Raw genomic sequence first — 15000 nt, 5'->3', positions numbered from 1 at the left:
CTTGGCATAAGACGGACCGACTTTGTGAGAGACGGGTAGAGTCGGCTCGACTCGGATCGACGAGTAGACACAAGTCGATCGGATCGATCCACCGTCCACCCGCCACGAAACGAATCCTATTGAGTGTATTGGCCAACCCTCGTTGATGTGTAAAAAGTTAACTCAGTTTTCCTTTTCTTGTTATAGAACGAGTGACTCTGCTCTTTGTCGGTGATATCTGTTTTTCTGCGGCCACGAAATACTACGTTGAGCACGGATATTGCACATACAACGATTCTTTTAAGGATGTAGCAACTTACATTAGGGAAGCTGATGTTTCTATAGGAAACTTAGAATCTCCATTTGTCGGCGGGAATGTGTACCCGCATATTTACAAAGGACGAAAATCAGTCATATTGGATGCAAGTCCCAGCGCTGCTTCTGCACTGAGGTACAAAGAACCCCTTTTCATTAGTTTGTGATTTACACCTTTTCCTTTGCGTGATGTCATTGTGTAATTTTGAAATGTCTAATGTCTGGCTTTCTAATAGAGGAACTGTTTAAAATTAATTCGGAATTGATCAACAACAAAATGGCGTTCTGGGTTACCAGTATGTCAAAAGAATATGTTAGGTGCTTGAAAATATGTATTAGGTTAAAGGGGTAAAATGCAGGATAAAGGTTTCAAAGTTTAAAAGGAAGTTTTTGTTTTGTTTATAACATTAGTAAGAGAGGTCTTGACCATTTTTTTTTTTATCAAATCCAATTATATCAATATCTCCATCAATAAATCGAAAATTTACAAAAAGAGGGCCTTAAGGATTACACAGATGGTAGTTTTAACATTTGTTCATACCTGTAACATGGTTCCACCTTCCTACTTTTTTATCATGGAAAGCGGATTCCTAGCTAATCCCGTACCCATGATCTTCCTGTGACGTCTGACTGTGGGAGATCTGTGTACGAGATTAGGTCCCAGCTTTACTGAATGTGACAGTGACCACAGAACATGACAGAAGTTGCCCGAAACAACTAAGGGAATGTTTTACGAAACTTGGGCTGAAAAAAATATTAATAAACCACTTACGTAGGTTGTGCGTTAAAGAAGGTTAGTTTGTAGAGATGGATTATATTTGCAGGTATCACAATTTGAATCTAACTTTATACATGTGAATTATCGAATACTGTAGCCACCTGTTGAAGACTGGTTTGTGTTTTTAAAATGTTTCTTTTTGAGATCTTATAATAATACAGGCGGAACCAGTCATGAAACATCTGCCAATATATATCTCGAACGTCATATTCTAGCTACGGAAGGCGTTTTAGCCCAAGCCGTAATTATGATTAAAACTTCTGCCATCTGTAATTATCTCTTGCTTGACATTATCGACTTCATGATATGACCTTGTCAGCAAGTCTACGCTTTCTCACTATGGGCTTTGTATGTAGTATTTAGCCACCGTAACACTATAAACTATACTTTCTTTTAAGCTATGTTACGGATATTGAAATGAATGATTGAGAAGGAAATTGTTAATCTCGGTAGATGAAATGAAGAGACGATTTTGTTTTTCAGTGGTGACTCGGAATACTCAGAAAAATTTTGAGTGCTCCGTCTACGACCTTCCGATTACTAGTTCGAATGCTCTAAAACTGCGCTTTTGGAAACTCGTCACTGGTGACTCGGGAATACTCGGAACAAATCCGCCGGAGTGATCCTTAGCAGGAGTCGAACCTACGAGCGTCCGATTACCAGTTCGGATAGTCTATGACTGAGCTATCCGATCCGGTCCGATCTAGGTTTTGCCAGCGGCCCGTGGGAATATTTATAAATCTGCATGGTCGAATTCAATTAACTATTCGGAAAGGAAACTGCAGAAAACTACAGTATTTACTTTGTATTTAATGAGCGACACTCCAAAGAAGCGAGATAAAAAGAGCCGTATAAAAGCTAAGCAGAGAGTGGCCTCAGTTTTTACCAGATTTGCAGAGTAAATGTTAAATTGAATGTTGCAGTGTTTGGCAAATCTCGACGGTTAATCATAAAGTCGACTCGTTAATCATAAAGTCTGAAGTCAGAAGACAGAGCTTGTTCTGCAGAAATAATGACTCAATACTTGTTTGAAGCCATTTCCTTTAAGAAATTCCAGGAGCCTATCACCGGGAGCATCCATCTCCCATATAAACCCTTGGAGACAACCTTTGCCTGTATCTTTCTATTTTTAGACTTTCGAATTCCCACGAATGCATTATGCCATCCAATCAGAATAAAGTTATTGTATTACGTCACAAGCAGTCACGCACCAGTGATCGCGTTAGTCTCACAAAATATTCTAAAAATAAAAAGATACGGGCAAAGGTTGACTCAAGGATATAGTCTGGATGGAGGCTCCAGGTGATGGGCTCTTGGAAATTTCCTTTCTTCTCGAAGGCTACTACCCATAGATATCCGGTCTTCGGTGATGCTGCAACGAGGAACGATTGCCACGATAAGATGTCGTTTGATTTCGGTCACCCTTAGACAAAGAGTCTCACAAATAATGGTCTTGCCGAAACCAGTGCGTTGTCAACGGATCAATCCGAATTTCTGAACGCGTCGGTTACTGCCCCTGGTGCAGTCCCTTCTTACATTTCTCTTCCCTCGGTCATTATATTTGTTTGCGTGATAAAACACGACTGCCTCAGAAAAGCGGGCCGCTCGAGTGATTTCTGAAGGGACTGCTGGCAGTCTACACTCTCGACTCTCACCGATCGCTGCAAGATTGTTACGGAGTTGACAACAGTGATTGCCTGTTTCTCACAGTTTTGCAGGATTTGACGCAGTCTCAATCGCCAACAATCACATGAACGACTTTAGCTCGGAAGGTGTCGACTTTACTGTGGAGACCCTCAAAAAGGCAGGGATTCAACACTTCGGAAACAGTTACGGAGAGTGGAGTTCATCGCAGGTGACTATTTTCGCAACACGATAGTAATTAGGGGATTTAAAAGGCTGTCGCTGACTGAGAGTCAAAAATGTTGTCCCGTATATATATCTTGGCTGAGTTGTACGAAGCAGCCTGGTTTACATAGTGACATAATCAGCCATAAAGCTCATTAAACACAGTAAACCGAAAGAGACTCAAGCATACGCATAATCACAAGAAAAAGAAATCTGAAAAACAGTGATTGTAACTGATAACAGCCACGGCTCAGTGCATCGTTGCAGCTCCATTTTCTTGCGGAGATCGGTGACAACGTAAATTCGTTGGCTGCCGCTCTAGGAAAAAAGGTGGCAGTAAACCCCTCGTATTACGCTAAAACAGTACGCACGTTAACTTTACGAAAGCAGTGGCTCCGCTTAATTCATATCCGTCTTTCGAAAGACGAAGCTTGGGGAACTCAACAGGCTACAGTTGTGTCTCGAGCAACTGTACTCATTACGCATCTTGTGTGCCCTCCAAATTTCCCATGTGCTTTAAATTTCGAGGAACGCAAGCTGACTGAATGAACCAATTGTTAAGTATAACATTTCTCAAATAGTACACTTGCTCTGATTGATCAATTAGGAAGCTGTGTTCTACTTCATGTATGGCCCGCCACATTGAAAACTGTTTTGTTGCTTTTTCTTGTTTTAAAATCCTTGAGATGTGATGAGTATCTTACTAACCCTAATTTGTCAGGCCCTACTCTAAGTTAAGGCTCATTTTTGTTTTGTTCTTTTATTTTTTCAATTAACGGCCCTCATACATAGGTGCTTCGTACCAGGTCGTTTTACACCGGTACATAAAATGAACTGCAAAAATGTCTGGCGGCCAAAACTTGAACCACGGACAGTTATTAAAGAGATTTAGTATGGCGCTTATACGGCAAACTTGCGAGTTGCATAATTAGTCGAAGAAAATTGCTCGACTTGAGCTCATTTCTTCCCTTCGGGCTACAGATACTAGCTTAGCGCAAGAGAGGATGAGGTAAGAGAGCAGATCCCAATTCCCCATCATAGCTTTTTAAAAATCTATTTCTAGTTTCGCAAAGCTATTTTAAGTTCTCGTTCCCACTGTCGCGCGGTTAGATTATCAGGGCCGGGGACGGGGGACGAGATCGTGTTGGATTTTTCAACCATACAGCGTCCAAATATTGTAGCTAGAAATATGCAATCACGTTCGTCAGTTTGTTTTTTAAGTGTAGTCTGATCGTAATAAGCATTCGAGAGAAGATTCGTCAGTTCCTGAAAGGCAAAGGAATTGATTTCGCGCGAGTTCGATTTGAAATTCATATCAAATTATTGCATCCATTTAGAAATCGCACTGTGATTTAAAATCAGTCAGATAAAGGATTTTAGTCAGTCAGTTGGAAACTCCCTAAATGTAAGTCTTCAGCCTCAAGGAGCTCATTTTCTTCATTCAGAAACTTCCCATTCTCGTTCCCAGGGCTTTAATTTTTCACGACCCTCCTTTTCTTCGGCGGAGAAAACTCCTGGGAACCAGGTTGATTAAATTCATTCTTTTTTTTAAGAAAGCAAAGTTTTTGGGACAAAAGTTGCAATATTCGCCACACAATAGCTTTCTTTGTCTTTCATTTTCCTGCAATTTTATTGGTTACTTTAAACAAGCCTCGAAATTTGATTGGTTGTCTCGTTTTAGTGTTCATTTCTCATTGGCTGAGCAAAAGATAGTGCGTCTCGGGAATAAATCGCACTGCTGAGAGCCAATCAGATTGCAAGGTTCAACAGCGATTTCAAAATGGGTGTAATAAAGTAGTTTTGATCAAAAACGATTTCTTAAAACATAAGCAAGCGAATATTAACGTTGAAAGCCGACGTTTGACGCCGAAACGTCGGCTTTCAACGTTAATATTCGCTTGCTTATGTAGTTAATAGTAGTTAATAATAGTTAATAATAAAAATAATTAACAATTATTCACCGATCGAGCCTCAAGTGAATAATTGTTTTAGTATAATTACACAGGTGATTATTTGGAAAATGGGCACTTTCTTTAAAACAATTAATTTCTTCTTCTGTCACCTCGACAAAACGGCTTGCGGCCATTTTGAAAACAACTGCTTAGGTGATTATCGCGAAATAATCATGTCAAGTGCAACCAATCAGCGAAGAGAATTTTTAATAATCATCTATGTGATTGTACTAATAATAAATTATGAACTGTATTTGAGTTTCAACTGTATTTAGCGCTGGGCACTAATTGGGAACACCTCTGTACAGAAATCAAATCAACTCAAATCAAATCATAGGTTGGTTTTTTGAGGAGAGGGGGGAACCCGGGAGTACCCCACGGAGAAAACCCTCTCGGAACAAGGAAGAGAATCGACAAACTCAACCCAGTGCACATGTGACGCCAAATATCGATGGAAATCGAGGCCGGGCACGTCGGTGGGAGGCGCGCAAGTGCTCAGGCGAGTGAGTATGAAAGAGATCTCTTTGTGGGAAAATTCTAAAATGAAAGAAGTTTTCAAAAGCAAAAACAATGGTGATAGAAAAGTTGTTTTTTTTTCTATTCAAAGCTTATTTATCTTTTAATGTTTGATAGGAACCTCTTATTATGGAAGTAAAAGGAACAAAGATTGGTTTTCTTGGTTATTGTGACAGCCCAAGTGTATACAAAAACTGCACAGAAATGAGAATGTTGTTCAAATCTGGCCCTGCCATTTACAGGGATGATATTGCCCGGCGAGACGTCAAGAGTTTGAGAGAGGTAGAACAGGAAATAAATGATTTCTTTGTTGAAAGAACTGCTTTGAACTTCCTCGAGTTTGCCCCACCGCACGATTATTTCGACCAGCTGTAAGGCTGCAGTATCGTACAACTTCTGACTAGCAAAAAAGCAAGAGTCTTCTTGGACACGGACGGTACACACCAATCGTCACCGTTATTCTTGTTTTCACCCACGTGACAAGGCGGCCATGTTGGATGGCAATTGTTTTGCATAATGATAAAGTTTAGTTCTTGCCATCCAACATGGCCACCATGAAGTCACAGGCAAACCAGCAATAAGCTCGACGATTACGGCCTAGAGATTAAGAACGCGGCTTGATTGAAACGGTTTAGAAATGTGTTGAGAGTTTTTGTTAAGAACCTAACTATTGTAGCTAGATTGAAAATGAAAGCCTTTTTGGACTAGCAAAATTTGCTTGGGAATATGGAACATATACAGTTAACTCTCTTTTAACGGACACCTCTGTAAGATGGACACCTCTTTTTAGACGGACACCTGGTGATGGTCCCGGCCGTTTCTTAATCATTTTACTATAACCAAACTCTCTATGAGACGGACACCTCCATAAGACGGACAACGGACACTTTGAAATCGTCAACGGACATTTGTGAGGTGCTGAATGTGACCGCAAATTACGATTTAGGGAAGAAAAATTGTTGTACGTGACTCTTTTTAACACCAGACGTTTAATTGACAGCTCTTATCTTGTCGTCGGAATACATACAGTGCAAGTTAAAATGAAATCAGTCATTTTTAATTCTTTTTATCATGCCTGACTACAACTACGGTATTTTTAAAAACTTTAAACAGACGTGTATTCACTGTGCACAGGTTCAGCATTAATCTTAAAATTCCTGGGGTCATGTTACGTCGACTCTCTATAAGCCGGACACCTCTCTAAGGCGGACAGCTGAGGACGGTCCCGATGGTGTCCGTCTTAGAGAGAGTTGACTGTATACGCACAACTGAGACTGCCAATTAAAGTAAATTTAAGTTACCTGTTCTTTCGCATCCTTCGCTAATAAAAGCTGTTCTTCATCGTCGCGCACTCACGTCCTCCACAGAACCAGACATTAGCTCATGTTAGGACAAAAACAACGAAACAATGTAACGAAAACACGGGTTCAGGGAATGCAGAAACATTCTTTATTTTTGTTGGCGCGCCTTTTTTTACGTCTTTGTTGTTCCTGTCGCTGAGGAGCTCTCCACTACAAGGCCGCACGATTTGCACAAGAAAATTATTGTAAACTGCATTTTCAGTCTGGCAAAAGTCCTTCCGACACTGCGTGTCTTGTTATGGTGCCGCAAATAAAAATTGCATACAACACTATAAATATCAATTTCCCTTTTTAGAGTAAACGGTTCTTAGTCTGCTCTGCACTTGACGCAGCAAAACTGAGGTCAAAATCAAAGAGGAAAATACCAATGAGTGGAATTGATTACCAACTTTTGAAGTCCTTTTTTCTTTAAGCCTTTGTATAGGTAATCACGTCATTTTGAGTGCAATTTGGAATAAATAGGCAGGAGTAATTTTTTTCAAAGACGAACAAAATTTTCTTTGAAAAAAATGACAACTGCTTACTTATTCCAAATTGCACGAGAAAGATCATTGCGCCATAAATTGCGCCATCCAGGGCTCACATGTGATTGGCTATCTCTGACTTTGTTTGCTCATTGACCAATCAGAATGCTTCGTTTATTACTTCTTTTTACTCTGAATTACCTCTTTTTTCCCTCTTTTCTGCCCTATGTTGCCTGAAAACTGCATTTTTCTCAACCAAACAGAATGGAGTAATTTTTTCATGTATACTATTAATAGACTAATAGACCTTATTCATAAATGGCGGTCACATTTATAATTCTTTTGTCCACGTGCAAATTAGCCTATCAAGCCTCATTTTAGAGCAAGAATTCTTTTCATTTCACTGTATGGTATGGAGGCTTGGTAGGCTAATTTGCACTTCGACAAAAGAATTATAAATTGACCGCCATTTATGAATAAGGTCTATAGAGCAGAAAATCATTCAATCTGATTTTCCCTCAAGGCCGAAGTGGACATCATAGTCGTGGTAATCCATTTTGGAGCAGAACTGTATTCACAGCCTCTTCCGTACCAGCGTCGTATAAGCAGACACCTAATTTCGCTTGGTGTCCAGATCATCATCGGAGCCCATCCGCACGTGCTTCAGCCGCATTGTCTCCATAACAACACGCTCGTGGCATACAGTTTGGGAAATTTCCTGTTTTATCCAAGGCGACCCCATGGTGGAAGTTCTTTGGTAAGGTAATTCGTTTATAGGCGAGCTTCTGTTGGCGTCATAGTTTAACTTCACTAACATGCTACTGAATTTTCTTATAGAAGGTATCGTTTTATCACAAATTAGTGACAAGAAGTTGTAAATCTTATGTCTTTAAGTGCAAAAGCGTCACGAAGTGCCGCCTTGCTCTTCTTCCCAACTTCAACATCAGTCGTACGCGTGTCTCGGAACCCGCAGATCGACAATACACCTTATTCCAAAATGGCCGCCATTTTAGTATTCTTTTGTTTCATTGCAAATTGGCCCTTTTGGCCTCGTTCAAGGTAAAATATTCTTTTGAATTTTGGGCTTGAAAGCGAGACCAAAAGGGCCAATTTGCAATCAAACAAAAGAATACTAAAATGGTAGCCATTTTGGAATATGGTGTATTAATGTCACAAAGTGTCCGCCAAACTGTTCTGCTCCTCATGAAGTATAGAGAAACAGCTGCATTTACCCTATGCTAAAAATAGCACTAACCTATACCTTAAGACTTAAAGGGACACTTAGTGTTGGTTACAATGTTCCCCAATTAGTGCTCCAGTTTTTTTTCTTTTCCTTTATGTCAAAATTAGGCGTTCATCTAAGCAGGTTCAATCCTGGCCTGGACGTAAGAGCAAAGTGTGAATCTCATTATGCTACCACACTGGGAGAGCATTAACAGGAGAGCCCATATGTGATTATCCAGGCGACCAACACAGTTACACACGAGTAGACGAGAGTTCTTTTTTACGCTTTTCCTTATTGGCTTCCAGCGTCACAATACAATGAGCTGAATACAATGGGGTTGCACGATTGTAAACAATGGCGCCTTCCTATATGCAACTAAGCATGATACGATAAATGTCTCCGCGTATGTGCATGTGTTAAGTGCCGCGCTAAGTAGGTTCTTCAGTCCACAAATACTCTCGTTTACTCTTGTGTTGGCATTCAAACCATTCAAACCAGGGTCTGGTTGTTCAAAATCCTGTTAAAACGCAAATCCCGGATTAAAAATTAACAAAGGAGTTAATTTTTCTTCTCCAAAATGTTGTTCAACACTGATATTTGGCAAAAATTTACAGGAGAGGAAGTCAATCTTGAAAAAAAAAACTGACAAAATGAAACGAAAGTTTACCCTCATCCTAGATTAAGTTAATCGGCTTTCGAATAACTGGGCCCAGGCTGTCAAAATGAACACTCTTTGTTTTATGCCGCAATTATGGACACAAAAATCCATAATCATCGGTAGACGGAAGAAGGCAACATCGTTCCCGGTAAACTATGGGGGTATAATTTCGATATATCGATCAGTACTAAGACGAAAAGTAACACAACAACAACATGAAAATGTGATATACATAATCCCCGAAATGAAATTTTTCCCAACTGGCACTTCAACACGAATTAAGCAAAAATACATCCTCGTTTGTTCAATTTCAACAGGGTGTTTATGGAAGACTAGGAAAGAAACCGAATAAAAAGATAATAGAAGCATTCGAGCACTTTGTTCTAGGAAACTGTGAAGACCTGAAAATCAGTCAAATGTTGAAAGTCACTGTAACCAGGTAAACATGATAATGCTTAAGAATTGCTGCCTCTACTCGGGTCAACGTACGTAGATAATACTGACAACCGGTTTGTTATAGAGAAGCGTATCATCCACAAGATAGGGCGATTTCCTTGAAATAACATTCGCCATTGCGGCTAAATTAAAGTCATGAGATAGTTGCGGAGTTGCCCGAAAAAAATGGCAGCTTAGTTACCAACGACGACTTAGTGTAAATAGCTTACACTGGAGAGTTAACAAAAAAAATAACTCAACGCCAGCGCGCACTGCTCTTGGCGGGCTTGATTTGGTGAACTCTAACTGAGGGCTTTTAGCGAGACGTGTTTATGTGGCAGCTTGCAGAGTTAGGCTTCTTAGACAAGTTCTACAATCTGACTCTGCAAGTGCATTGTTATTGTTATTATTTATTACCTTCAAGGACGCCCGGGGTTGGAGTGGGAATAGGAAGGATTTTAAGCGTCTGTCCGTTCTGTGTTGTACGCTATTATGTATGCCAATGATACTTCAACGACCGGGTAGAGGAATGGAATTTTGCAATATCCGGGGTATGTGGGGGAGGGGATGGTAGAAAGTGTTCCTTTGACAAAAGAGTTCACATTGCACTTGTCACTTGTAGTGGCTGCTTTAGGTGGTAAAACACTTACTTCTAATCATTCATGTTACAGGGTCTCATGACCCCTCCCGGTAATCAAAACTGTTCGTGAAGAAAAGTAGGGAGACCCTGCCCTCCTTTCACATTCAAGCGTTGTTTTTTGGGGGAGGGTGGGTGAGATCAAACGTAGACTGATAGGGATGCCAGAGGCATTCCTTAGAGGTGCACCCCCTCCTCAGAAAAATCCTTGATCCACTTCTGCCTTTACAGATTGATGTCTGGTGAACTCACCCCAGCCGGAAAGAATTTTAACCCGCCATGAGAATTCACGTAAATATGTGCGGTAAATAACGCCAATACCATTACCATTAGCATTAAAATGCATACCTTTTCGTTACCAAACCAAAATACGAGTTACACATCTATTTTATTTTTTTTGACATTATCAGTGGAGTTCCCAATTTTATTATTTGCATTTCAGAGATCGTTTGCTGGAAGCAGAATATCTTCCAGTGAAAATAAAATTCGATAAAGAAAAGAAACTACTTCATCCAGAACCTACAAGGAACGCGGAATGGATTAAAGTTTGTGCAAAAGGAGACAGACAATGTCAACCCGATTGCAAGACAAAAGATGATGAAATGAGACACAATACAAATAAATGAAGCAAAAGCCTTGATAGTTCTTGTTATTTAATGACAACGGTCTTGAGCGATGGGTGACGGAGGGGAGGGGGGGGGGGGGGCGGAGAAGACGGAAGGGTAGAAGCAGTGATACCAGGTTACCGATGCGTTCTTGACAAGAAGGCGCATCGTCATCCCAACGATCGATCACAACCAGGGTTCAATTATTGAGAATGACAATTAGCTTAGGTCTTAATTTCGTCGTGTACATGACATGCCACGGTCAAACTTACAAGCATATCGTTTATGTTGGTGATGGGAATAATGATCTTTGTCCCTGTCTTGCGCTAAAAGGCAAAGATTATATCCTAGCACGTGAGGGATATAGACTGTTGAATGGCTTGCTAGGTGCGAGAAGTTCCGAAGTTACAGCAGAAGTTATTCCTTGGGTGTCTGGCTTTGATGTTCTTCAATTCTTTCAGAAGTTATGTGCAGACTGAATTATGAATAACGTCATACATGTAATTATTATAATATTGTTATTATTATTTTTAAATATTGGATAACTGCAATTTTTAGCTTACTGACTGGGTCAATCACTTCATTGTATTCTTACATGTAAGTACTAGCTCATGTTAACTGAAGCCAAATGTTTCAAAGCTGAAGAATCTGTGATTGATTAGGCGAAATTTGCAGTAGCCAAAAATAGATAACTAATTTAACAAATTTGTAAACATTTCAATGCTACTTATCCGATATGACATTGTCTATATGGCCAAAATTTAATTGGTGCTAATTGTGCCTACTAGAGTACTATGTGCCTACTATTAATTTTGCTTACTGGTAACCCATTAGAAACTGTCACCCAAAGAATATTATAACAATATATGAACATACTAACCAAATTTGCGTTTTTGGCTTGGAAATTTAAGGTAGGAAGGTAAAACTTTATTTACCCGCGGTAAATTCATCAGCATTATACATATACCGGTAAGCTTAAAAAGTACACCTAACTAGATCTAATATTGATTGCAATATAAATTCCGTCTTACATTATGCATCATTATGCAAGAAAAAATAAAATGAGCACTACTAGAAAGCTGTTTTCCATGATTGTCGTGCCTAAAATACAGATTTTATTAGTTTGTTTAATTGACAATGGGAATCTGTCAATCAGCCTTTCTTCTTTTAGAAGGCAGGCTGTTCCAAAGAACAGCGCCTCTATAACTAAAGCTGTTCTTATAATATTTTGTTCATCTCCTTAAGCATCTAGTTGCACTCTTGCAATTCTCTAGGTACCACTTTTTAATTCTTACCCAAACTGTAATGTAATGTGTACTGTAGTTTAGTCTGTGAGTACTAGTTACTAAATGCAAGTGTCAAAAAAGCGCGAAGATCACTTCTCCTTTTCGGAGTGTTAATTATGGCATCACAGTTTCAGGCATTTTACTATTAAGCCACAGTGATACAAAGCTTCAGGCCTTTGTCTGTTGTTTCTTCCACCATAATATTATGGTTGTTGATGTTGCTAGTCTACCCATTGTAGGACGGGGTTTAGATTCTAAAGAAAGTTTAGTGCTGCATTGGTGAGGAAGTGGAACACGGAAATGGGTTTATCAACTTGGTTGGTACGGTAAATTGACAACCCTAAGGACCACCCTTTTGACCCTAAGTCAAAAGCTGTTGTTTTGGGCGATTTCTGTAGCGCTGAAAAAGGGCTGATGCTCAAATCGTCAGCTTTGGAATTTCTTTTCAGTGGCCAATTTACGTTTATCAACTCAGTTGATAAACCCATTTCTGTCTCCATTCTAGAGTTCAGGCCTCGGTTATTCAAAAGGAGGATAGCGCTATCCAACTGATAAATCCCTATCCAGCGGATCAACACTATCAAAACCAATTGAGTTATCCAGTGGATAGTTCTATCCACCTTTTGAACAACCGGGACCAGATGTATTTTCACATTTTTTTCGTGCCCAACCCTTGCCCAGAACACCCTGATCTGAAATTTAAACCTTAAAGCGAGACGATCACGTGCCCCTTTCATATTCGTGTGACGTCATCAAGTTTTAACAAAAACTGGAATATCTCTGGAACGAAAGGTATTCCAAAATAGAACACCATTCTTCATCATTTTGAAAGGTGAAAGGTGTAAAATAAGCAAAATATATGTTTTACTTCATACGCACTTTGAATAGGAGATCACTGAAGTAACAAATTCTCTTCTGCAACTCTTTAAGCCCTGGCCAAACTATCGAACAAAGTTGGATTGAAGGCTCCAACTTTGCTCGATCCAACATTGTTCGACCGTTTGGCCGCCCATGTTGGAAGATGTTCGTCCAACATTTTTTGTTCGATCAAATGTTGGATAGAGTTTGCTTTTGATCAAACATTACAACCAATAATTCTGCTCGACGCAACAATGTTGCAGTGTTTTGCCGCTCTTTCAACAAAGTTGTGTCCTGAATCGAGTCACGTTCGCGCTGCTAGCCGATCACGAATTACTATCTTATTTTCAAGCCTAGGCTTTTAGCATCATTTGCAACAGAGATGGCGGCTAGTACTTAAGGAGGCTCGAAATAGTTTCTCCTTTTTTAAAAACAATTAAACATATTCTGTCCTTAGATACAGTTAGGGCAATCATATCAAGACGAAATTTGGCCAGGGTATTAAGTACCTATCGTAGATTTCTCACATTATGTTTTCCTCCAAAATAATGTTACCATGGCAACGATATTAGGCATTTCTTTGAGCCTTAAAATCAACATATGTTGTCCTTTTTGAAGAAACGGGACGGTGAAATTTTCCCATTCAGTGTTACCAGATAATGTTAGAAATACTCTCTAAAATATTTAAAATTCAACAAAATCTGTAGGTCAGTTTTTCAGAAAAATAAGTTTTTTTGAATTGTGACTCTAATTTTTTTTTTCACCTACAGAATTTTTTTAAATTTTAAAGACAAACGGTTTAAATTAATCTAAGCTAACATGCAAAAAATGAAAAAAATTCACCGTCCAGAACCAGAGATATAAACGAGTAAAGTTGCAAAATCAGGAAAAATTAGGGGGTTACAAGATCAGCATTTACGCATGCGTCACCCGCTCATTCGAGTCCGCGCGCGAGTGGAGCTACAGGTCAACACAAACGGATTTAAGCGACTATTAAACCGTTTAAGTAGAATTTTCGTAGTTTTCGTGAATAGGAGATGTCTATTTATATTCCATGTATATAGGAATTGGAGAAAGGTAAGCGAAATTAGCGGTATTTGTTTATTTCTGGTGACCCATTTGAATCATGAGCTGACGCAAGCAGCTTACGAATTGCGTGTGTGGCTTACGCGCGCTCGCTCAGCTGAAAACCCTTTCGAGCCTCCTTAAACACGGAATGCTGGAACGATGGAATGCCGGAGCGGTGGAACGGTGGAACGGTGGAATACTTAAAAACGGAACGCCGGAATACTTAAAGATGGAACGCCGGAATACTTAAACACGAAACAGTTATGAAAATTCTGACAATTGGAACACATGGTTCCCCCCCCCCCCCCCCCCATCCCCCACAAGTAGGCATTTATAGATTATGCTAGTAAAAGTGGGATATTATGCTAGTAGCATTGCTTTTTTTTTGGCCAAATTATAGGATAGGATAGGATAGGATAACTTTATTTAGACACGGTAAACTCATCAGTCGCAACTATAAAAACCTAATTAATTACCAGAATTATTACAAATTATACAACGACTACAGCTACATTATTCAAAATTGTTCTAAGTAATCAATAAATATAACTATAATATTAAATGACAAAATAAAAACCTGCTTTACATGAGTGCCGTGTATAGAATTGTAGATTAACTTGATGAAAAGAAACGCTCGCAGCCAGCCCGGAACGCTCTAAGGGAGTCAGCCTGCCTCAATTCGATTGGTAAATTATTCCAAAGAACTGCTCCAGTGTAGCTGAAGCTATTTTTCATATAGTTTCTGTGTGGCTGTGGGATAGCTAGTTTGCCCTCTGTGTCCCTTAAGGAGTAACTGGAGACGCTACTACGGTCAACAAATTTAGAACTAAGGTAATCGGGAGTAAGACCATTAAGCGACTTATAAACCATCACAGCCTTATGGATTGTTCGTTGAGAATCAAGTTTTATCCATCCAAGTTTTTGGATAAGGTTATCAGCGTTGGCATCATAGTTCGAGTAAGTGAGTATACGCGCAGCGCGATTTTGAAGTTTTGTAAGTTTACTGGCTAGGGTT

At 39.6% G+C, this 15000-nt stretch overlaps 2 protein-coding genes across 3 annotated transcripts in view; one reads left to right on the top strand and one right to left on the bottom strand.

The window, feature by feature from the left end:
* LOC138053838 (capsule biosynthesis protein CapA-like) overlaps positions 1–10817 on the top strand; it is a 15882-nt gene extending 5065 nt beyond the window's left edge. The window contains exons 2-7 of one of the 2 annotated variants that reach the window (XM_068900382.1): positions 187–430; positions 2783–2927; positions 5506–5670; positions 7737–7970; positions 9414–9535; positions 10611–10817. In XM_068900382.1, the coding sequence (XP_068756483.1) occupies positions 187–430; positions 2783–2927; positions 5506–5670; positions 7737–7970; positions 9414–9535; positions 10611–10794 (1094 nt within the window). In that variant the 3' untranslated portion in view covers positions 10795–10817. Of the gene's footprint in view, positions 1–186; positions 431–2782; positions 2928–5505; positions 5671–7736; positions 7971–9413; positions 9536–10399; positions 10469–10610 lie in introns of those variants that run through there. The other variant, XM_068900385.1, reaches the window with a different exon arrangement.
* Positions 10818–14127: 3310 nt separating this feature from the next.
* The window catches only part of LOC138046625 (uncharacterized), a 1166-nt gene continuing 293 nt past the window's right edge, over positions 14128–15000 (bottom strand). The window contains exon 1 of the mRNA XM_068893231.1: positions 14128–15000. This exon is cut by the window's right edge and continues 293 nt beyond it. Within this exon, the coding sequence (XP_068749332.1) occupies positions 14598–15000 (403 nt within the window). The 3' untranslated portion in view covers positions 14128–14597.

The sequence above is a fragment of the Montipora capricornis genome, chromosome 1 (genome assembly GCF_036669925.1).
Source record: "Montipora capricornis isolate CH-2021 chromosome 1, ASM3666992v2, whole genome shotgun sequence".
NCBI lineage: Eukaryota > Metazoa > Cnidaria > Anthozoa > Scleractinia > Acroporidae > Montipora > Montipora capricornis.
Note: the sequence above shows the minus strand (reverse complement) of the source record. Positions and strands in the feature narration are given on the sequence as shown.